The 25,251-nt window shown below is 43.3% G+C and overlaps 1 protein-coding gene across 1 annotated transcript in view; it reads left to right on the top strand.

Moving 5' to 3' along the window:
* LOC129335811 (chromatin remodeling regulator CECR2) overlaps positions 1–21,719 on the top strand; it is a 105,225-nt gene extending 83,506 nt beyond the window's left edge. The window contains exons 9-19 of the mRNA XM_054988610.1: positions 5,570–5,726; positions 6,404–6,533; positions 6,960–6,997; positions 7,096–7,187; positions 7,692–7,818; positions 9,932–10,353; positions 12,898–13,026; positions 13,620–14,439; positions 18,813–20,220; positions 20,873–20,978; positions 21,714–21,719. Coding sequence (XP_054844585.1) covers positions 5,570–5,726; positions 6,404–6,533; positions 6,960–6,997; positions 7,096–7,187; positions 7,692–7,818; positions 9,932–10,353; positions 12,898–13,026; positions 13,620–14,439; positions 18,813–20,220; positions 20,873–20,978; positions 21,714–21,719 — 3,435 coding nt within the window. The remainder of the gene's footprint in view (positions 1–5,569; positions 5,727–6,403; positions 6,534–6,959; positions 6,998–7,095; positions 7,188–7,691; positions 7,819–9,931; positions 10,354–12,897; positions 13,027–13,619; positions 14,440–18,812; positions 20,221–20,872; positions 20,979–21,713) is intronic.
* Positions 21,720–25,251: the final 3,532 nt, after the last annotated feature.

Genomic DNA, 25,251 nt, shown 5'->3' with positions numbered 1-25,251 from the left:
TTATATGTTGGCAGCAAATTCTCAACGGCAAATGGGGGCTCATTAGCAGGCCATGTGGCACTTAGGGTAAGTTAATTACTGCCTGTAGGGGAGAGTGTTTCATGGCTCCTGTAAATTCAAGCCCCCCCCCCCCCCCGCGCGCCTGTAATTTTTGGTCCTGGCAGGGAAGGACACATCAGTATTTCTGGATACAGGTTTCTGGACATGGCCACTCCCAGGAAAAGAGGAGAAGCACATATTTCTACAATTCAGTTGGCAAAATATGATGCAAAGATGGTGGGAGGACTGGCTTTGCTAGGACAAAGCCCTCCTCCTTTCCTGGCATGTGTCCTATCAATGGGGGTAGCTCTGCCCTAAGATCTGGATGCTGCTTAAACTTCTGATGTAACTCTTCTGTAGGCTTCTAATCCTGCAGGATATTTCTCAACAGGTGGTTCAGATTAGCTTCTCATTAAAACCCTTCCGAGCAGCACATTCGTTAAGGAAAAGCGACGGAAATCCTAGTAGAGAATACACAGAGGAGGAGGGGAAGGGGGCAGGAGCTGGGAGATGTCTAGGGTGAAATCGCTGATGAGGCTTCACGTTTTATATTAAAGTCTGGGAGGAGGTCGGTGTCAGCATGGAGAGCAGATCCAAAATCCCTAAACCTGTTCAACATAACCCACAGTGCCCTCTGCTGTAGATATGTGAGTGGTACAATGTGAGTGGTACAATGCAGACATGCATTGTTTAGATAAAGAACATTTCCACCCATGCTCTATACTGCTCAACAGATGTGCAGTTAACTCACTTCAAAGAAGTGTTTCTCTTGTTGATTATTGTATTTTGCTAACATTCCAGAAGCAATAATTTGTTGCTGGGAAAGATTTGTGCTGAATAGAAATTAATTGGCTTGAAGTTGCAACAAAACTGGAATAGCAGCAGCTGAACCTAAATTGGCACCAAATAAAAAAGATAATACTTGACACCCTGTATTTGTGTACGGAGTGTTTTATAGATCACCGTAAGCAAGAGGCAGATCTCTGTGTCAAGAAGCTTACAATTGTTATTTATAGAGCAGAGACAGCGTAGCATGGGGAAGAATATCCATTTACACATACCTATGCTTTGTGTCAGTTGGGGATGACTTAGAGAGTTAAGCCAAAAGTTAAATATCTAGCATTATTTGAACTCAGCATTAAAGTAAGGGCTGAGCTGAGTGTTTTACAGTGAGAAAACTTAGAGCTTCTTTGGTGCTTAATTTTTTCATACTGGTCCCTGCTGTTTCTGCCAAATCTGATTGGCTGTATCTTGGCATCACCATTACAGGGGAAGAACGCTACTCTGAATTTTAAAAAATGGCACTGGAACATTTGCTGATTAGGAATGTCAAGAGGCTGACAGTCGAACACTGTTGCCATTTGAATAATGGGGTAGAGGGTTGGTGCTGGCTGCCTGAATGTGTTTTGGGGCCACATCTTCTCTGTGCAGTATCCTGCCCCTGTGAAAACAATCACCAGAGGAGGAGGTTTTCACAAGAGAGTATGTGTTCAGAAATGTGCTCTCCCATTTCATCTCAGTCGTGGTTTTAACACCGGGGGTTAATTTTGTTTCCTCAGATAGCTTGGGTTGTGTCCTCAGGGCAGTGCTGCTATTAGGTTATCCATAACACAAGGGGAATAAATGGCTACCAGCTCTCAGAATTCTGTGGACCAAACATGCACTCCTTTCACATTTTTGACACTGTAGTTACTAAAAGCTGTCATCTGGTGGCTGCCTGCTAAGGGATGCAACTCCCTCTCTGTATTTGTCCCAAGGCACCATAATAGTTTCCTATAGGAAACTAACAATACCAGGGTTCCAGCCTGCTCCTTAATTCTTAATCAGTGAGGGAAACAGATAACAGTTACCCAGTTGGGAGCAGGGTTACTAACCTCAAGGTGGGGCCTAGCATTTCCCCAGAATTAAAACTGGTCTCCAGACTACAGAAGTCAGTTACCCTGGAAGAAATGACAGCTTTGGAAGGTGGACTCTATGGTATACCAAAGATTCTAGGAAAAATGGAAATCCTAGAGCGGCTACAGAGGGTAGATGCTCTAGGACTTTTACTTCTCCTATGGCATTCCATAGAGACTAGGAGAAACTGATTGTCATCTATAAAGACATTAAAGACCAGAGGCTGGTTGAGGATTGAGAGAGGGATGGGACTGTCAATGGCTGGCATCCTCCTTGGAGATTTGAATGGATTTTTCTTTTTAAAATAGAAGAAACCCTGAAGAGGATTTTGAGAGTGGTTTTTGTAGATTGAGAGGAATAGAACTCTCAATCTCTCTCAAATATGTAGGATCACATGTCATACAAAATACATACATACAGAAGCTTTGCTCAGGAGGGAGCTGGGAGAGTAACCTGGCAGGAGAAAAGGGCTTTTCTGAGCTAGGAATGCTGGAAGGGGCTGAGCCAGCGTAGAGCAGGTGCAGCTTCAGCAGCGTTACTTGGAGAGATTTAGAAACAAGCCCTCAGAAGGAAGTGTGAGCCTTTCTCCCTGTTGGATCAACATTGTGTTGCTTGCTTGCTCATCTGTATGCAGTGGGACCGAATGAAATCCACAGAAGCAAGAAGAGAAGGTCATCTCCAAGGCAGGCAAAGGCAGGAATGCCATCTCTCTGGCAGTGCTTTAGGGATCCATTTGTTTTACTCAACAGCTGCAAAGCAAGAGAGATTTTTCACTGATCTGGCCAGGCTCTGCTCAGAGTGGTAGGCTGGGTTGATTTGCAGCTTGGTGCAGCCCCAAGAATTGCAGGTATCACTGAGGTTTGAGAGGCACAACCTTCCCTTCTTTGCTGTAACCCAGGCAGCCGCTTTAGCAGTGAACTGACCTTGGTCAGAGGCAAAGTAGCGGGGTGTATAGTAGCAGGGCAGAAATACAAATTTGGCAGTTGCAGCTTGACAAGTAGGAGCTGAGAAAAGCTGTACATGTGAACATCCTTTTGTAATGATATCAGACGTACAAGAGCTCCTTTTGTCCTTTGTGGTTAACCTAAGCGTCCATGGTATATTTTATTTCCCAGGATGCTTGTGTTTCTGTAGGTTTGTCAGATAAATCCTCTGACATTGTACTTAAGTTGTGAAGAGCCATTTTACTGTTGGGCAAGGCTTGAGACTGACTAGTGCTAAGAAAATTCCATGGAATGCAGAGCAGTTAACTCAAGAAAATGAACCAAGTTGCAGTAGACATGTCAAGCCACTCATCTGCATTACATGGAGAAGATATTAAGCAATTAATCAGACAAGTATATAAGTGCGAATGCACATACATCAGTGCACATGTGAAGGACAAGACACAAGGTACAGACTCTCTCACACCCAGAAGTAGGGGGCCCTGTGTCAGGAGCCTGCTCACTTGCCACTCTCAACCCTTTACCCCACATTCTTTGATCTCTCTCCCCAACAGTTGAAAGCAAGCAATGCAAGCCAAGACCAGGCTGCATTGTACTGGGTGAGGGGAGGAGGCAGGAGCAGGGACAGCAAAGGAAATCTTGCTGCCATTTTATCACCAAAGCGAGAAGCAGTAACCTTCTGATCATGAGCCAGCCAGCAGCTCTTCTTTGTTTGCCTGGTATATCCCTGAGCTGCCTTTTCCCCACTCCCTTGACTTGTCTTTGCCAGCATTAGAGATTGTGCTATTCTAGATTTCACACAAGCCACTCTCATCAGTTTCCCCCTGCAATGCTGCATGCTTGTTTGGGGGGGGGGAGATTCTGTCAGGTCACAGCCAACTTATGTCAACCCCCTAGAGTTTTCAGGGCAAGAGATGCCTTGAAAGAGATGGTTCAGAGGTGGTTTACCGTTGCCAGCTTCTACGTAGCAACCCTGGCCTTTCTTGATGGTCTCCCACCCAGATATTGACCAGGACCAATACTACTCAACTTCTGAGATCTAATTTGATGAGGTTACCTGGACCATCCATATCAAAGCAGCATTCTTGTACCATGCCAATAAATGTTTTTTAAAAGAAACGAATATAGGCTGGAATCAGTGTAGCTGAGTTAAGAATGAGCCAGAGCTCTTCTGATTCTCAATCCAATACAGTTGCTCAACCTACCAGTCCTTTGGGCAATTACCTGATTGCCCAGTATACCTACATCCATGGAGGGCATTCCTTGGGATCTTCAGGGTGCTGTGAAGCTGCTTGTTCCTCCTTTGCTAATCCTCAGTTGCTGAATGTTGCTGTTTCAGTGCAGAACTGGGAGGAAGGTGGGTTGTATGAATGTCTTGGGAAATAACTCCCTATCTCCTTAATTGAGATAGTTGGTATATTTTTAATATTTTCTTTTATGATATTTATCCTCATACAACCATCATGATTCAGACATTGAATCTACTGTGTCTGAATAAATTCTTCAGGGACAATATTGTAAGTGGTCAGATGAAATGGACTAAATGACTTAAAAGGTCTCTTCACTCTCTAATTGCTCTGATTCTCTTTAAATGATTCTCCTGGGATCTGTTGCTGTGGATTAATTGGGTACTGTAGCAACACTACTTCAAATACACAAGATCATTCTATAGGGTAGAGTTACACTCAAAGGACGCCTTGAGTTCTGATGTGAGGAGCAGGTGTTTGTATCCAATTCTCTGCCCTCTTTGCATTTTTCTCACAGGATCTGGCATGTTGTAAAGCAGCCCAAAGTTCAGATATTTTTAACCCTTGTCTAACTGCAGTGTTCTGCTATTGGAATACAGAACCAGTGGGCTTCATGTAGCTTCCTTAATGTATGTCTGCTGCCTGTGGAAGGGGTGGAGATGATGTCCAATGATTCTCCAAGGTACCATTAGCAAAGGAAATTACTAAATAGCATTTTGGCAACAACAAAAATGTAGAGGGCACTTAGGGTTTCTACAGAGGAAAGCTTTCTCAGCAGTTTATCAGTACCCTCTCAAGTCCTTTTTTGCAGGCAGTTTTTTTTAAAAAGGAAACAATAATGACCAAAGTCCAGGTTTTTCTTCTGGATTAATGGTGGGTCAGGGTCAGAAGGGAAGTGAGAAGGCTCCAGTTGATCATTAATCCTCAGGAAATGCCTTGTGCCTAAAGCTTAGTTCTGACTGGAGCAGTAAACTTCTGTCTGGGGTGTACCACTTCAGGTTACAGGTGGGGGTGCATGTGATTAAAATATTCCTGCATATAAAAGTCTCTGCACAGGAAGCTAACATGTTGGGGAGTTGTAGCCTAGCATTTTATGAGAAACTCTGGTATACTGGTTTTCTAGTTGTACTGATTTTGGGAAATGAAAAACTGACAAACATGAGCACATACCAACTATGAAATTGTTCAGCATAGACACTGCTTTGCCATCACAGCACCATGTTTACAACTTACATACAAAGGAATCGAACCAAAAGGATGACTAACAAAAAAAAGAATTAGAGAAAAAACATCTCATGGTGAATTTTTTTTTAAAAGATCACCAAGATTCCTATTCAGAGTCTCTGTGTATCTGATGATTTAAAAACTCCACAGGTATTTAAGCCGTAACTATAATTTTAGGCTTTGCAATTTCACTCTGCATAAGTGTATGGTTTTCCGTAGGTAAACCCAATGTTGCTTAGCAGAATGGAGAAGCAGAGACGCAGGGAAGAAGAAGAGGAGCGCCAGATCCTTCTGGCAGTTCAGAAGAAGGAGCAGGAACAAATGTTAAAGGAGGAGAGGAAACGAGAAATGGAAGAGAAAGTGAAGGCGGTAGAAGGTACATGGATCACTTTGTGAAGTGGAATGCTCCTCTTCCTTTTTTTAAAGAGGGATACTTGAACAGATTGTGAAATCTAATGGTCTTCCAATCTAATGGCCCTGCCCACTTTCTGAAAAGATGGCGTTATGGCATTCGCAGGCACCACATTGGGGAACCCTGCAGTATATAGGCATCGCAGAAGCATAGTGAGGGGTGTGTATTGAAATATTGCTTGATTTATTTTACCTTCACATACATTAACTCCTCCTTATATAACAAGGATAACCAACACCGCTATTTTAAAGGTCTCTCCAATTGCCAGAGAGTGGTCCAGGGGCCGGAAGTGTATTTTGCTGCATGAAATGCCTCCTATCAACTGAGTGGTCAGGTTCCATAATGCAGTTTTGTCATGTATCAAGCAAGAGTGTCACATACTCACCCAGCTGCATGCAGATTATACCTCATGGCTGCAGTGTGATGATGTAATCATGCTGGTAGACTGATTTGCATGGATATATCCCACCCTACAGCACAGCATTCCCCCTGATTTTCGTATATTTTGAAAGGATGATAGCAGTTCATTGGTGATTTACATGCACGTGATTGATCTCCAGAACTATGCAACTGAGCAGTTCCTGAGAATTTTGTACATTGAAACTACTTAGGAATGTAATGACTTTCTCCTATATCTGTAGAACGAGCAAAGAGAAGGAAGCTCCGGGAAGAACGGGCATGGTTGCTGGCCCAGGGAAAGGAGCTTCCTCCAGAGCTTTCCCATTTGGATCCTGGTTCACCTTCTAGGGAGGAGAGGAAGGCCAAGGACCTGTAAGTATCCTGTGCTGGATTTCCAGATACAGAAAAATCACTTACCTACACCCAGATAATTGGCTGTCACTTCTGATACTGGGAGCAGGAAGAAGGCTATGATACCACGTGGCATAACAATTATGTATGTATGTGCCTGTCAAGTCACAGATGACTTACAGCATCCCCAGCAATGGGCTTTCAAGGCAAATGAGAGGCAGAGGTGGTTTGTCATTACCTTCCTCTGCAGAGTCTTTCTTGGTGGTCCCCCATTCAACTACCTGCCTAGCTTCTAGATCTGATGAGATTAGGGTATACCGTGCTACCTTCCCTCCAGCAGATCTTACCTCCTGGTATAGAACGTTTAATGTTGGGAATTTTATGCAAGAGCCAGGGTTGGAGACTGAGAGGCTTTGTATTCATTGTTACCTTTTTTTTTTTTTGCAGCTTTGAACTGGACGATGAGTTTACAGCTATGTACAAAGGTTAGTCTCCAGTCCAGACCTTTACTTTGCAGGTTGTGCTTTTTAAAAAAAGACGGAGTTTGTTTGTATGTACAACTTTACTGTTTTTACTGTAACAGTGCTAGATGTGGTGAAAGCCCACAAGGACTCCTGGCCTTTCCTGGAACCAGTTGATGAATCCTATGCCCCAAACTACTATCAGATCATTAAGGTAAGTATCTTAATGGGTAGCCTGCAAACATATTTTTGCAGTCTCATCACTGGCTTGCAGACAGTGACATGGAAACTTCTTTTGGGAGAGGCTTGGTTTGGTTTCAAAGTCCATTATTGCGGCCAAACAGGTGGCACACTGAGAAAGGGCCTTCTCAATCATGGTGCCATAACTTTGGGACTTTGTTCATCTGCATCACTCCATCATTGCCTGCTGCCAGTGGCTGAAGACTTTTTTGGTTGGGTCTGTGTTCCCTGATTAAGTTAGTGGCCCTCCTCCCTGTTTGTGTTTGTGCTTATATGTTTTATTTAATTCTTTTAAATATTCTATACATATTTGTATTTTAAACACAGTCTTTAATGTTCAGAAATGTTTTAAATGTTCTTAATGTTCTGATATTCACCACCTTAGGGACCCAGTATTGAGTGGAAAGGCAGCCATAGACATGTTTTGAAGGAATAAATGATAAATATTGTAACTGAAGCAAGACTTGATATTTTTCAGTCTCCCATGGATATCTCTAGCATGGAAAAGAAACTAAATGGAGGGCAATACTACACCAAGGAACTATTTGTGGGAGACATGAAGACCATGTTCAGAAACTGCCTTAAATACAATGGTGAAAACAGTGGTAAGAGCTTTGAAAATTGCTGATCTGTTGGGTATATTTTCTCAAAAAGCCCAGATCTCTCTTGGCCTCTCTCAGGTATATCAGATGAGAAAGGAGGGGAAAGATAAAGCTCACATTTGAAAATCAAATATATTTACTTAAGTTCATTTCATCTACTTCCAAGGGTTAATTTTTTCTTTAAATGGTATTGTGTCTCAGTGTGTAAAGCAGCTAGTTGGATCAGAGAAACATAAGAAGAGCCCACTGGATCAGACCAGTAATTGATCTAGTATCATAGAGTGGCTGACCAGACGCCCAGAAGAACTACAGCGTGGATACAAAGTCTCCCCCTGTTGCATCCCCTCCAGCACCTGCCATTCAGAGGCATGTTGCTTTCAAACATGGAAGTCCCATTTGGCTTTTATGGCTAATAACCATTAACAGATCTGTCCTCTGTGAATCTGTCTAAACTTCTTTTAAAGCCATCTAAGCTTAGCAGCCCTCATTGTATCACTTGGCAGCCAGTTCCACAAATTAATTACGTGTGAAAAAGTATTTTTTCTGTCCTGAATCTGAATTGATAGTCAGGGGAAAAGGATTAGAAACGATGGCTTGTTCTGAAGCCATATTCTCTAGCCATTGGTAAGCTCTGCACTTATTCTGAGGTGTCGCGAGATTCAATGCACATGTTCCACTGCTATTCTATGCATCTGTTAAACTAAGGATATCCTCATTAATCATATAGCAAATATTAAATTTCACAGTCAGTTAAAAATATAGTGATAACAAGGTCCTGAGTAAACACTTAGGTGTTCATGTCATCAGTGGAATACTCACATTTAAATATTAAACCTTCACGTTATGCACTGGTTGTCCTATTTAAAGCTCTGCAGACAACAGCTGCCCATACAGGTGCTTTCTCTGTGGTATCCCTCTCCTTAAGGAATGGCCTGCCTGAGAAGGTCAGGAAAGCTCCCACTTTCTTGGCTTTCTGCAACTATGCAAAACTGAAGTATTCAGGAGGGCTTTCTATCCAACTCATAAGGCTGTGTCATAAGAAAAAGCTCAAAGAGATGCTTTGGTAGGGACAGGGACTATAGACAGTGCTACTGGGTACTGTCTGCTGATGTAGGTATGTGCCTACTAGGAAGTTTCCATGTTGCAAATCATGCCATGTTAATTAGTTACACTTTGTTTCAGAAAGATATCTGTGGTTGGCTTTATGCTTGTGATTGGCTTTATACTTGCTTTCAAATTTTCTGCTGTCATACTTTATTATATCTGTTTTTCATTGAATGTCCTAACTGTTGTTCATTATTGTATTTTGCTCAGTAAATGTTGTAGCTATTGATTATACTGTATTTCACATGCACTGTGTAATCCGCCTTGAATCTCAGTGAAAAAGCAGACTATGAAAAAAATAAAGAAGCCAGAGTAAATCGTGCACTTCAAACAAGGGGAGTGCAGCAGTTTAGGGGTTGCTCTTTCACTGATGAATATTGTGAATATATTGTGGAACAACTAGGACTTTTAATTGTTTTGTCAGATAAAAGCAGAAAGGTCTGAAGCAGGCCAGAGTGATAATTAATACTAGGTCTTTTGTAGGGTAGTTTCTTCCTAAATGAGTTGCCCTAAATTGGAAATGTAAGAGTGAGCATGGCTGATTTGATTCTTCTTTTGTTAGCTTAGAACTCTGCTTATACATTGACAGAGCTCAGAGCATATGGAACAACTTTGGAAAAATAGTAAGTTGCAGCTGTAGTGCAGCTCCTTTACGAAGTGTGCACCATCTTTTTAACATCCTGTCCACATCATAGAGGTTCTGTGGTATTCTAAAATCTGAATCAATGTAGGCAATATTAACATAAAATAAATAATAAAATACAGAATGGCATTGAAGTTATTCACTGAAGACTATAGGACTTGCTACGTCCAGTTTTACAGCAAAAACAATCTGGTAACAGTAAGGAGAGGAAATGGTCTATAGTCCGAGGATAGATCTAAGTGTTTTTTAATGGCTTGTGTTTTACTCTGTGGTTTTTAACTGTAAGCCATCTCAAGGTGGCATAGAAATATACTAAATAAATAAGCAGAGAAAAAACCCATTTTTATAAATTTGGTTCTTTAAACACAGAATACACTAAAATGGCCTACAACTTGGAAAGATGTTTTCACCGAGCAATGATGAAGCACTTCCCTGGAGAAGATGGGGACACAGATGATGAGTTCTGGATCAGAGAAGATGGGAAGCGGGAGAAAAGAAGAAGTCGGACTATACGCTCCAGTACAGGGAATGTTTGGACACGATCCAAGGACTCTGAAGGGCCTGGCAGGAGACAACAGCATTTGCAAAACGGAGGAAAACTTCCACCACACAGAGCAAAACATCGAGTTCCCACTTCTTCTTCATCTTCTTCCTTATCCACCACTGCAAATGATCCAAGTAGCGGTTCACTGCCGCCCACTGGAGAAGCGACCTCTTCCAATGGCCGAGGCTTTCTGCAGTCACCCCACTATGGCGGAATGCCCAGCCATGTATCCCATCCTGGGCAGATGGTAAATACCAGTCTAGTGTGCCAGTAGGGGAAAAACTTACTTTGGTAGTATTGATGAGGCATTCACGCCTGTCTTTCTGTGTCACATCCCTTTTGATGTTGCCCTTTAGGCAAGTTAAGAATGATTGTAGCCTCTGGTTTAAATGCCGTTTGTGAGGCCCCGCCCTACCCGCTGCCGCCCCGCCCTACTCCGCCGTGCCCTTGGGTCTTGCTGGGGTGGTGGCAAAGGAGCTCCCTTGGCCTCAGACTGGGCAGGGGCAGCAGTTTCGCCACTGGCTTCTGCCTCCTACCAGCTGCCTGGAGAGCCTCTGGCCGTTCCCTCTCTCTCTCGCTTCCACGCTCTGGCCTTGCTCGCTCTCCCCGCCAACTTCTCCTCCTCGGCGTCCTCGGGTTCCTCCCTTTTATGCCACCACCTTAACCAGCTTCCCACCCCCCTACCAATCCACCACCGTGCTCTCCCTCCTCCCCGCCTCGTGCTCTGCTGTCTGCCCCGTCACTGGTGCTTCCCCCATCCGTTCCCACATTCTTTCTCCCGCCTGCCTACCTCCTCCAGCCCTCTCCCTTTCCAGCTCCTTGCCAATCCCCGTTCCTCCTCCCCGGCCCGGGCCAGCCTCGTCACACTGGGGAGCCCTCCCAACCACCCGCCCCCTCAATCAGGCCCGGCGCTGCTCGGTGCTCCCGCCCCCCTTCTGCTGCCCGCGTCTGCGCCCTCTCCCTTCCCGGCGTGGGCCTCGCCCGGCCGGCCACATGCTCCCAGTTGGCCGCCCGCCCGGCGAGGGCCTCCCTGGGTTTCCCCAGCCCGCTGCTGCCAGCGTCACCGGGGGTGTCGGCCCCGGGCCCGTCAGTGCGGGCCGTGGCGGCGCAGCGTTCTCTGGCCCCACTGCTTCCTTCGGCCTGTGCCGCGCCTGGGCGTTGCTCTGCCGCTGCGCCTGTCGGTGCTCCTTCGACCCAGCTCTCCCCGGGCCTTGAGGTGAGTGGGGGGGGGTCTGGCGAGCGGGGGGCATCGGCGGGTCCTGGCCCGAGGCTGGGGGAGGGCCTGGTCAGGCCCAGTCCGGGGCAGGAGGGTCCTGCTCCGGACACCAAAATTGGCCCAGAGGAGGCAAACGTTGATCTTGACCTTTGTAATTGTTCATAAATAGAGTTGTTGCATTCTGCTTTTTCTTAGTCACTCATGCCTACTTTCTTATATCTAAAAGTGACACTTGCATCAGGTAAACCAGTTTTTCACCTGACCCCCATTTTCTCTGATTCATTGCGTATTATACTTATGAAAGTGATTGAGATGCTGACAGCATGATGCTGAAGTGTAAGAATCTGGCAGTATTAATGAGGCATTCCAGTCTCTCTTCCTGTGTTATATCCCCCTTGATGTTTTAATAATCTTTGCTTCTTTCCTAAGTATTTCCCCTTGGTGAAGTTTGCATCACACTTGAAAAAAATCCATCCACTTGCTGGAAGAAAGAGTCCTAGTCTGGAATGTATAAGGACTGGAAATGGTTTCAGTTTAAGCAGCATTTTAAAGCCACAAATAAAGATTCGATTAGTTCATATTTCAGAGATATTCCTGTCAGAATTTGAAAGTGATAAAAAAGATTATTCAGGTCAAAAGGCCAGGGCATTTAGCTTTATGTGTAAGTGCCATCAAGTCACAGCTGACTTGGGGCAACCCCCACAGGATTATCAAGGCAAGAGACAGACAGAGGTGGCTTGCCATTGCCTGCCCCTGAGTAGTGACTCTAGACTTCCATGGTGGTCTCCCATCCAAGTACCGACCAGGGCCGACTCTGCTTAGCTTTTGAGAGCTGATGAGCTCAGGTTAGTCGGGCTATCCAGGTTAGGGACTTAGCCTAATATACATCAATATATGGTTTAAGAAACAAAGGATAGCGTTAAAATTATTAGAAAATCTCACCTGAGGGAGAAATTCCTCCCCAACCTCAATATGATGCTAACTCACACTGTGATCATGAATAACCTGTGAAATCTTCCCAGTGTTTGATTTGAGCTCAGCTATCACTTGGTCTGTATAGCTGAGAAAATCCCTAATCCTTCAGAAGGATAAAAACGCTTGAGTTATTAGGGTGGGAGCCTTTTATCTGAATCCATTAGGTTAGTGATCACTCAGGGGCTCCGGAACTGCATGTGACTCTTCTGATTTCCGTTTCCCAATTTGACACCTGTCCCATTTCAGGAAGGTGCGCAAGGCCCTTGTTCAGTGGGTGTATGATTGGCAGTTGGCTCTGCTGGCGGAAACCTTGTCATCAGCTTCTTTAATGCACTGGTCTTCAACTGGTAGGCAGAGGTGTAGGTCATAGGTGGATCAAGCAATGCATCAGCAGCACCTGCAACATGTTTTCAGAGAGAAGGAACTTGGAAGATGGAGGAGCAGATAGATGTGATCATTTTTTTGAAAAAAGGAAAAAAACAGGTCCCATATAGCAGATTGAAAAGCAGATTCTGGAAATGAAACAATTGCAGACTGTTAATTTTTACAAGTTCCGTTTCCTACCAAGCCTCATAAGTGAATTTCTTTTATCCTGTCCAGAGGCCAGCAGTGCCAGGACCATTTGGTTCTCTGCATGGGGCTGATCCTGCAAAACCATATGGATCACCACGAGTACCAGAACCACACCCTGGTGAACCAAGTCAGCAGCACCAGCACTTTGCCATGCAGGTAATAGGTTCTGAAATGGTAGGCCACCTGCCTGTAAAAGGACTATAATAGTAAGGAGGTGTAATTGCTTAAGAATAAATAACGACATATGTGGTTTTATATTAACTTCTGCACCTGGACATGCTTGCGTGCGCGCACATGCATCTGTGTGTATGCATGTGCATGCATGTTAGACCTCCACAAAGAATAGTATGCTATTTTTGCGTGGCATGAAGGCAACAAGTTAGTAAAACAAGCAGAGTTTCAAGACAGAAAGTATAGATGTCTCTTAACAGCTGAAAACATTGCTTACATTTGTGATTTCTAAACCTTTTTGACCTTTGTTTCAGTGTTTTGCCTGCCACCTTGAGGACTAGAAATGTTACAATGCAGAGATTTCAGATACTCCACAGTATATAACATTTGTGCAGTGCCCGCATATCTGCTACTGAAGAGCAATATTAAGTATACAAGAATTGTAATCTGTCCTTTACTATTTGGAGATGGTTCCATGACAGCTGATTCTAGATTCTTGCAGAGATATTCTCCATTCTATTGTTTATGTTTTGCGGTCACTTTCATTGGACCTACTTTCCCTCTGTTTCTTTCTTCAGCCTACAGTTGGACTGAATGATCCCAGAGCACATCGGCTTCCTGCTCCAGAGAAGCAGGTGTGTGCAGCACCAGTGCATGTCTCTGCAATGGGACCACAGCCCGGATCCCTGCAGCTTGGACGGATGAGCGCCCCTCCTGCAGATGCCAGCATGTATTCCCCTGCACAGTTCCAGCAAGGATTTCTTTCTCCAAGGCACAATGGACCTCCTATGAGACAACCAGAGACCTCAGAGCTTCCTCCCAGCCATATGTACAGACCTTTTAAGTACCTAAACCGGGCACATCCTGCGGTGTGGAATGGAAGCCACGAAGCAGCAAACCAGATGGCCCTGGGAGTAGACAAGAAGCTTCCAGTGGGCACACGCCACCCTTTGCCACCTCGTGCTTTGAGTCACATGATGGACCCTCGGGCACTGAGGCCACCTTTGCCACCCAATCAGTGGACTGAGCAATCCAATTTCCTACCTCATGGAGTTCCACCCTCAGGATATATCCAACAACCAGGAAAAGCCACTGGACAGAGAATGCAGCAGCAGCTACCAGCCTCATTATTTGGGCCTCCCCCTCAAGTGCAAAGAGGAGGCCAGGGTGGGGATTCCATGATGGACAGTCCAGAAATGATTGCCATGCAGCAGCTTTCCTCTCGGGTATGCCCGCCTGGTGTGCCTTACCATCCCCGTCAGCCTCCTCCCCCACACTTGCCTGGTCCCTTCCCACAGCTGGCCCGCGTGGCATCTACCATTCAGCCTCCAAAGCCAATTTTAGGGAATGGGAACGCTCAGGATGCCAGCCGGACAATAGATCCGGAGAGTAACAGAGGTAATATATGTCATTGCTTTGTTAAGGTAAAAAAATGATGGCTTTATGAGCGGAGTGACTGAGTTCCATTGTCTTTTCCTGTGTGCTTTGCTCTATGTTTATCACAATCACTTGAGCTGTTAGAGGCTACCATTCTCATTTGATGAATGGATTTTGGTGGGGGATGGTTGTGTTGAAGCTTTATCATGTATACATCACACGTGTCATCTGTGGTGCATGCTCACAGAAGATGGCCCTACTATGGACAAGATGAGCTTGACTATCTCAAGTAATGTATTTTATATGGTACCATTAAGGCACTGGAGTAAGAGAAAGATGGATCTGAAACAGTGTGCTAGGAAATTGTTCTGTTCCAAATGACTGGAAGCTCTGTATGACTGTAAATTGTGCCTCACATTAATTAGTGTAAACAACAGAATCTCATGGAACCTCAAAGAATAGATTTACTATGACCTAAGTTTTTGTAGCCTTCACCATTGAGTCCATAAATCAGTTTGTCCAAAGTGTACTGTGAAACTGTTGCTTTTCCCACAGTAGATTAATATGGTTAAAAACATAAAGTGTGCCTTTGAATAGCAAATGACTCATGGCGACCCCATGAAGTTCCACATCATGGGGTTTTCAAGGTAAGAGATGAGCAGAGGTTAATTTGGCTGCCCCACTGAATACCGTAATGTGTTTTGGGGGTGGGGAGAGAGGATGAGAATTTATTTTTATTATAAAATTTTTTTTATTGGATTAGAAGTCAATATTATGCTCATTACGGTCAATTTCCTTTATATATTCCAATTCTAACCCCCTCCCTTCCCCCCCCCCCCTTTTGTTGACTTCCAACAGTTTTCCAACCCCTTATCCATTTTCCCCTACTCATTTCAAACTTATTTTATTCTGTTAAACATATACTTTCGCTCTCTTCTAATCTTATCTATTATAACACAATGTTATCTCTATTCCCTTTTCCACTTAACTTATCCACTAAATATTACATTCCTGGCATATATTCTTTAATAATAATAATCTTTTATCTAATTTTTATACTCTATACTCTACCTTATGCATTCTAATCTCATCAATGTGGGACAAACAATTTGTCCCTCGATGTATTGTCGAAGGCTTTCACGGCCGGAGAACGATGGTTGTTGTGGGTTTTCCGGGCTGTATTGCCGTGGTCTTGGCATTGTAGTTCCTGACGTTTCGCCAGCAGCTGTGGCTGGCATCTTCAGAGGTGTAGCACCAAAAGACAGAGATCTCTCAGTGAGAGACACTGAGAGATCTCTGTCTTTTGGTGCTACACCTCTGAAGATGCCAGCCACAGCTGCTGGCGAAACGTCAGGAACTACAATGCCAAGACCACGGCAATACAGCCCGGAAAACCCACAACAACCATCACAATTTGTCCCTCATTCTACATACCTTTAAGTACTTCTATAAACATTATATACGTTCAATATAAGTCAATCAATTTAACTTATACTCTATATGTTATTCTTTACTTCCTTCTAAATATCTTATATTCATTCTATTTGGATTATAAAATTTCTCCGTTATACAGTTATCTGCCAGAAATAAAATTAGTTAATTTCTGTCCTTATAATTCTTATAATAATTCTTATAATAATAACACCTCTAATACTTAATACTATATATAATAGTCAAATAAAATAGTTGCTTAGAATTCTCCTTTAACTTTCCTCCCCCCGGTAAAGTCACTTCCCTCTTCTTTTATTGTGTTTCAGTAATTTTCAAACTGCCACAGTTCTCCTCCCACCTCCCATTTTTTCACCAAATATTGTTTCAGCTTCTCCCAATCCATGTTAAACTGTCCTGGATCAAGGTCTCTCAATTTCTTTGTCATTTTGTCCATTTCCGCCATGTACAGCAATTTATAAATCCAGTCCTCGATAGTTGGCACTTCTTGTACTTTCCACTTTTGCGCATACGAAAGTCTAGCCGCTGCTGTCATGTAAAATAACAATGTCCTGTATTGTGCTGGAATATCCTCCATTCCCAAGTTCAGTAGCAGGAGTTCTGGGTTCTTATTAACTTGAAATTGTAAAATCTCACTTATCACTCTTATTATTTCCCCCCAGTACTGCCTAGCTACCTCACAAGTCCACCACATGTGGTACAGAGATCCTTCATGCTTTTTACATTTCCAGCATTTATTAGACGTATTCAAATTCCCTAGTGCAATTTTCTTTGGTGTCAGATACCAACGATAAATCATTTTGTAGACGTTCTCTTTAATGTTAGTGCATGTCGTGATCTTCAACGTATTTTTCCACAAGTATTCCCACGCTTCCATTGTTATTTCTTTATTAAAGTTTGTAGCCCACTTCACCATTTGCACTTTAACTATCTCATCTTCTGTGTACCATTTTAGCAACACTTTATAAGTCTTAGAGATTTTCTTTTTGTCCTCTTGTAGAATTACCTCCTCTAATTCCAAATTCTCCATTCTTACCCCTCCCTTCGCACAGTCCGAATTATAAAGATCTCTAATCTGTCTATATTGAAACCAATCGTAACTTGGAGACAGCTCATCTTGCGTCTTTATTCTTAGCTTAGAACATTCTATTTGTGTTATCTCCTTGTACGTTAAGCGCTGTTGTTCATTATCAACAGTTCTCGGATCTATTACTTTGTAAGGAACCACCCAGGAGGGAATTCCTTCCTGCAGGTGATCTCTGTACTTCTTCCAAATTGTGAAGAGGCTTCTCCGAATATAATGGTGTAAAAACATAGAATCTGCTTTTACTTTGTCATACCACAGATATGCATGCCATCCAAATATTTTTTTATATCCTTCTAAGGCTAGTAATTTGCGATTTTTCAGCATCATCCAGTCTTTCAACCACACCAAACAAATTGCATCATAATAGAGTCTTAGATTGGGCAGTTGCATTCCACCTCTCTCTTTTACGTCCTGTAATACTTTCATTTTCACTCGAGGCTTCTTGCCTGCCCAAACAAAGTCCGATATTTTCCTCTGCCATTTTTCAAACTGCTTAGAATCCCGAATAATTGGTATTGTTTGTAACAGAAACATCACTCTTGGCAACACATTCATCTTAACTACTGCAATTCTTCCCAACCATGACAAATTCAGTCTGTTCCATTTAATCAAATCTTGCTCTATCTGAGTCCACAATTTCTCATAATTATTCTTGAATAGATCTATATTCTTTGCAGTCAGTTCAATTCCCAGATATTTCACCTTACTTGTTACTTCACAGTCTGTTATTTCCGTTAGTAGCTGTTGTTTTTGTTTAGTCATATTTTTACATAATATCTTTGACTTTTTTTGTTTACATAAAATCCTGCCAAATCTCCAAATTCCTTAATTTTCTCCATTACCTTTGGCATGTTCTCAGTTGGATCTTCCACAATTAAGAATTTATCACTGCAAGGACCAGTGTGTATTGGACCAGTTTTTTCTGCCCTTTAGGCAAATGGGGAATGATTATAGCCCCTGAGTTAAATGCCAAAATGGTCCCTGAATTAAGAGGAGGCAAACATTGATCTTGACCTTTGCAGTTGGTTGCAGGTAGAGCTGTTGCACTCTGATTTGGCTTAGCCACTCATGTCTGCTTTCTTATACCTAAAGGTGACTCGCATGAGAAACCAATTTTTCATGTGATCCATGCTGCTTTTTATCTGATTCATTGTATATTGTACTTATGTGTGTGATTGAGATGCTGAGAGTGGTCATAGGATTCTTGACTTGAACCACGTCCTAGGTATGTCCTTAGATGCAGATTACAGCTACCCCACTGCATCAGTGTATTAATTGTGCATACAGGATGCTTCAGCTTTTGCCATTTTAATTTTGAAGGAAATTTGGAAAATTTATTTCATAGCATTCGGTTAACTTTCAAAATTCCTGCAGCATCCGTAACTATAGTCTGTGAAATTAATTGTTAATAGAATTTCACGCAAGCCCAGTGCAAACTTAATGTTAATTAGATTAGGAATTGGATCTCAGAGCTTTGGGAGGATCATATACTTCCTTCCCTGCCCATCTCTCATGAATTTCACCTATTCCCTTTTTTCCCTGGTTCAGTATTATGGTTGATAATTGCTAACCCTATGTCAAATGAACACAGGGACGGTCCTAAATTCACTGTCTGTAAACCTTGTTTAATGTTATATCTACACTGGGCCTTAGCAGTGTATTGTGAAGTGCTAGGGAAGCACTTTAAAAGCTGAAAATGAGAGCCTAAATCACTTAACTCGAAATAGGATATGTGAAGTCTTAATTTAGCTCGGGGGGGGGGGTCGTGTCCCTGTGGTGAACAGGATTTAAATTGTTTGTGTTTTCATGTATGACTAAGTAAAAGCCAACTGGTTTGTCTTTACTTCAATTTGCACAGTGGATCCTCCATCAGGAGTGGAAGAGAAAACTCAGTGTGTTGGCCTTCCAGAAGGGACATACCTGAAGCTGCTACCTCATTCCAAGTCCCCTTTGCAGACAGATTATTCCCAGCACAGCTTGGCACAAGAAGGGGTTGGAAATGATTCGGGAACTAAAAATGATCCAAAAGCAATGCAGAGCAAGAGCACATGGTCAACAGAGGGTAGCTTTATGAGCCCAGAAGCCCAGGGGTGTGTGAGAGACATTGCCACAGAAAGAGGGCCTGTCCCTGAAAATGGTGCTGTGAGTGCTGAAGGGTCATCCAGTGGATCAGAAGGGAAAGCAATGCCTGCTAATTTTTTGGAGAAGCCTCATTGTACCGGGGGGAAAAACCTGCTGGAAGCGACTGTGCCTTGCATGGGACAGAGCACCAGTGCTCCTGCTGGTGTGGATGCCAACCCAGTGGGAGGCAGCACTGGCCAGTTTGCCCCTCTCTACATGCCCAGCTTGGAGTATCCAAATTCAGCTACGCATTACCACATCAATTCAGGACTGCAGGGGTTCAACCCTATGATGAGAGGAAAACCGTCTCCAGTGTCCCACACTCAGCATTTTCCTCCTCGGGGCTTTCAACCTAGTAACAGCCCTCCCAGTGTCTTCCCTCGCTATCGCCCTCATCAGGGGGTTCCCTATCCATACCAGCCTCAGCCTCCCCCTTCCTATCACCACTACCAGCAACCTCCTTATTATACCTGTCCACAGGGTTACTCAGACTGGCAGAGGCCTTTCCCGCCACAATCCAGTCCCACTGGGCATCCACCTACCCAGTCACCTCTGACTAGGCCCCCTTTCCCAGACAGAGGGGCCATGGTTGGTGGCATGCAGGGCTGTGAGGTGGCCAGCACTGCTTTGGCTTCCCCAAACCGAATGGATATGGCAAGTGCCAAAGAAGTTCCAAGCAGTGGGCAAGAGCTTCCACCTGAGACTGAGAAACCTGACGAGTCCCAAGAGAGGGATGAGAGTCCCAAAGAGTTTCTTGATTTGGACAACCATAACGCAGCTGCCAAAAGGCAGAGAACAGTGGCCGCAGGAGAGTATCTCTATGGCTCTCCCCCTCCACCCATGAGGTCGGGGATTGGATTTGGCCCACCTGCTTTCCCACCTCATGGAGTCATGTTGCAGGCTGGGTCTCCTTACCCGTCACGGCATCCAACTAGTCACTTCCAGCCTAGAGCTTATGGATCACCAGTGAATGCTCACTTGTCAAATCATCCAGCCACCAGTCAAACAAATGGTCTTGCTCAAGAAGGAACTCTGTACCGTTGCCAAGAAGAAAACGTGGGACATTTTCAGGCCTTAATGATGGAACACACGGGACGTGGAAGTGGCATGGGGGGAATGTCTCCAGATATGTATAGACCACCTGGGTAAGATTGTTCTCCATGAGATGGGCAGGTGCATGTGGGAATGTCCAGTGCTGGTTAATTTCATAAAGATGAGAATTTAAAGAGTTACTTGCAGTGATATATTACAGGTCAGATTAGTACCATCTGTGGCAGAGCTTCGCAGTAACTTTGTAAGGGCAGAAGAGGCAGGTCTGATAAATCATTTGCTGTAATGCATAATCATTATTTCCTTTTCATTTTGGTGAACTTTATCAGGGAAGTTTCATGTTTATTTTAGGGGGGAAGCTGTTCAGTCTCTCCAGTAATTTAAGGTTGAAGTTTGCTTACAATCGTAAATAAGTTTTTTTTCAATACGTTTTCTTCCCTGGACCTACATTTACCTGGAAAAAAATTCTCTCACACCTATCTTCTGGAAAAGATTATTTATTATTAGATCTTTCTTGCATAGTCAGGGGGAGAAAAGAATAGCCACGTGATATACATTTAGCTACAAGATTAAAAACCAGATTCTTAAGAATATGTCTTAACTGGCTATGAACAATGTATAGGCAGTGACCAAACATAGAATATATCTATCTTCAGGGCTGTCAGTGCAGGAACTTATTGCCGTGTATGTATTGATGAACAGGTATTTCGTTGCTAAAGTTACTTTTTCTATTGTTTGTGATTCCAGAATGCATGTGCACCAGCCCCAAGCACCATTCCCAAAGGTACCTCCAGCAACACTACCCCGAGAAGGACTCCCACCACAAAAACCATCAGCGTTGCCTCTTGATCAAGTAAGTGCCAGAAAAAAACCAGAATTTATGGCTGAGGCAGGACTTGAAATGTAGACTTCCCAGCTAAACTGGTGTGAAAATTTTAGAATTCCCTCCCCTCAGAGATTTGTTTGTTGTCTTCTACCATGGGTACAAGACTTGTTTTGTTTGGCATACTTCCAGTAACTGTTGTCCACCCCCTCCCGGTTCGTGATGCTGTGTTTGTGTGTGTGTTTTCATTGAATTATTTTAATTCTATTTTAAATTTTGTTTTAAATGTTAATTGTTTAAAAATTTTTAATTTTTTTAATGTTTGCTGCATTGGGGACCCTATTTGGGGTTTAAATCAACCAAAAAATAAAATAATTTGAATGAGGGCAGCCAATAACAAGCCTTACCTTAAAATGGCCCCAAAAACTTTCTGTAAAGTTTGGGGGGTTCCATGAGAAGTATTGCTAGGTGCCATGATGCTCATGGGCTCCATGTTGTAGAATCCTGCACTACACCAACTAGTTGCTTTTGGTAAATGCAAATTGGATGTTTGATTAACACTTCTAGGAAAATGGGCTAAAGTAGCTGTTGTATGTTTAGTGGCATTTTTACTTTCAAAGGGAATAATATCATTTCCTTGTTCAACGTGGACTTTTATTGTGCCATCTACCTTTTCGTTGTCCTGCTTGATCTTTCTCCTTATGAAAAATGCCTTCTGAGACCACTAACAGATACTCCCCCTTGCCCCCTTTTATCCTTTTCCAGAGCTAGTCAAAGAATGGAAGAATTCAAAGGAGATAAGAGCAACATGCAACCAGATAAGGGCAAAGGGACGTGCTTTCTCTCCTCACTCTCTTCCCCAGCAGCATGTAGCTTCAAAAGTCTGGTGGAACATGGTGCCTCAGTGGCTTCCTGTTAACATGGAATCGTCCTGGGTCTGAGCCAGCTATGGCTGTTCACAGTGACAGAGAGAGAGCATCTCAAACTAGTGGCTTGTTTCTGACCAGAGACTTTGGCTTCATTCAGGGTTTTAAATGGGCTAAGTTTGAGGGACTTGAAATTTTCACAAACTGCTAAAACTCAGGTATATTTTTCAGGGTGAAAAACAGGAGACTATGGAAAGTACTTGTATTAATATGTGCGTTTGGAACTGAATCCAGTTTACAGAATTTTTTTAACCTGTTGCCTTTTTAAAAAAATAACTTTTTGTTGGTGAATGTATTGTACATTATTGAGGGAGGAGGAGGCCCAGAATGTAGCAAGCATAGCACTGGGATGACCCTGAACTGTTTACAATCATGTCGCACTGAAACCGTTCGAGAGAGAGAGAGAGCGAATGTGGGAGACAGTGGAGACTTTCTGAGACTTCTTAAAATCTGCCATCACCTTTTGTACTCTTGAGTCTGAGGCACTGTTTAGTAACTGATCATAGGAATTGCTCAGGAAAAATCTTGATATTCCCCTTTCCTGCCCATATGTAGTATGCACTACCATTTCCTGACAGCGTAGGAACAAGGAAATCAGGAATTTCCAGGAACCCTGTGGGACGATAGCAGGCTGATTGGAGTGATCAGTATACCAGTCTCAAAATCTTAATGTGTTATAATTACTCCCTTTTCTCCCCACCCCACATATTTTTTCAAAAAAGCTGAAGCCAATACAGCTTGAATATTGGGATAGGAGAAATTCTCACAGCATTTCAGGTAACATCAGCATAAGACAAAGAGCATATGCATATTGAACTAATTGGTCTCAGTATGTTTTGTCTCTTATGTGCCTATGAAAGCAAGGCAAAGATGGCTGAAGCTTAGGGGAAAGGGTTCTGTCTGGTGTGGTAGAATGAAGAGATGCTTTTGGGGCAAGGAACGACATTTCATCCTTCCAACACTGACGGAAGCAGGTATATTAGGGAAGGAGAAATTAATTCACACTGGGTATGTCCATCTTACAGCTGGGAATGTTGTGGGATAATGTTCTGGCCTTTCCTAATAGGAATCAGGATATTAAATCTTAAATGTACTGTGAATGCAATATGTTGGATACTTCAGAAGCAACTATATTGTCTACACAGAAACTTGCCCAAACATCTGAGCCTGAGGGTGAGAACATGCAATGTTGCGTGTTGGGATTTTGGCAGAACTATGGGAAGTTATCAGAACTGGGAAGGGGGAAGGTGAGAGTGTTAAAAAGCCTGCACAGAGTAAGAGTCGCATGGAGGGCTGTTAAGCAGTGTCTGCCGCTGCTGTAGTCTAGCAAACAAGAACATAAAATAATCTAAAAATTAATGGGGAGGTAATGAGGTTTTCCTCATACACGAGCTGGAGGAAAAAACACTGTTCTGATTAGTAAATGTGTGGTTCCAAACCACAAACCTTCCCCAGACATTGCTGTCGTCTACTATTTGGATACTATGAGTCTGTGCACTTGTTATGTGGTTTATATCTGTGGTGAGGGTCAGGAATAGTCCCTTCTGGTCAAGTGTTACCTTCCCCCTTTCCTCTCCAGCTCCTCTCACTGTAGGCTGAAAATAACAGAATAGAAAAGACCCTGTGTTTGTTGAAGATTCTCTGTTCAGTCCTGTCTGTGGTGGCAGAAATGAAGGAAGGAGCAAAGGAAAAGAGTGTTTGGGCCCGAGGCCTGCTCCCAGTCTCACTGTTTGGACAGCACCAGAACCCAAGTCACAAGGGAACAGGCCTGCAGTTAACGTGTCTGCCGACAAAGGCAATTTGGACTTGTAGCGCTCCGGTGTCGCATGCTGCCCGTACATCCACTGCAGACAGTATTTTTCCCGGGAATGCATGGAAAGAAACAGGTATTGGCACAAGTCTGAAATGTTGAAGACTGTCTTCCTTTCAAGCATCTCCCTCCCTGGCTATTAGTAGTGTGAGTAGTTTCTCAGAACTTCATTCCAGAGCAACCGTCTGAAATTTCGCAGACAGTTGCCATATTAACTTGGCATATGGCCCACAGGAGTCTCACCAGTGGTTATTTTTAAATATTACTGGAGGGCCTCATAATCCTGTTCTCACCCTTCATTTCTTCCTATTGTCTTTTGACTGGCGACGTTACAGATTGGTCCAGAGAAATTGCTATTCCTTATATCAAATCTTAGTCTGTAAAAAAGAAGTCCTGCACCACCATAGATGCTAACAACTTTGTTGAGGAAAATGCTTTGGAAGTTAATAGCCTGTTGGATCGGAAACGGGAAGTCTGTTGTTGCCTCTGAAAGCGACGCTATGATTTGCTTGTTAAGGAGAGCTTAAGTTAATCAGAAATCTGTGTACATTTGGTACACTGGAACTCTGAATTTGGTCTCTAGTATCTGTAAAAATGTGAGTGGTCACTGGGCAGGCATTGTGATCGAATATTTTTAAGTGATGGAAGGTGTTTGCTGCTTCCCAGTTCCTGCTTATATTTACAGCATTAGTGGTTGGATAGTAGGTGTGTGAGCCTTTTTTATGGCTAAGATGTTTGGCGCAGCTGCATATCATCTGACAGAGAGCTTTCAAAGTTCAAACTGAATAAAGGAGCCCTCCGAAGCTGTAACTCTCCTACCTCTCCCTGCCCACCTAGGTTAGCGTACAGAGGTGGTGCTGCACCATCTTGTAGGAGCCTTGCTGTTCCATGCAGAAAGAACATTAAAAAAATACTGGCACGTAACAACCCTGGCATTTCTGGGTTTTCCCTCCCAATCCACAAGGGCAAGAAACATTCTGTCCTCGTCATCCATGTGACCAAATTAATAGCATCTAAAAGTATGGAGAAAGCATGAGTGATGAAATGTTGATCATATAAACACTGAGATTGCAAGGGGGAGGACATATTCTTATGGAAATTACCTAAGGTTGATAGAAGAAGGAAGAAACCCACCCCTGATTGTCATTGATTTCCATCAGCAGTAATTAAATCTTTTAATTGCGTAAATTTTTGTATCACTGGTTGTATCTTTTGTCACCAGTGGCCTGTGATCCTCCAGCAGAAGTGGTTATGGCTTTGATGTTGGCTCATATAAAATACTTCTGATGGGAATAACGCAACAAGATTTTAGTGATATGCCATTAGCACATTGCCTAGTAAAAAGTAGTTGTCTGTTGTATAGGCTTCAGAGTCTTCTAAATCAAAGCTACCTTGCTGAAGCAGAGCAAAGAGGGTGGTTCTTCCTGACTGGCAATCAGAATCTAAACATCTGTTTTCAGTGGCCAACGTTTGAATTAATTCTGTGGAGGTTCATAATGCTTTCTCTTCAGTAACATTCCTATATAGCCTTTTTGTATGAGTTAACACTTTTGCCACAGAGTTCTGC

This window comes from Eublepharis macularius, chromosome 9, assembly GCF_028583425.1.
Source record: "Eublepharis macularius isolate TG4126 chromosome 9, MPM_Emac_v1.0, whole genome shotgun sequence".
NCBI classification, from domain to species: domain Eukaryota; kingdom Metazoa; phylum Chordata; class Lepidosauria; order Squamata; family Eublepharidae; genus Eublepharis; species Eublepharis macularius.
Note: the sequence above shows the minus strand (reverse complement) of the source record. Positions and strands in the feature narration are given on the sequence as shown.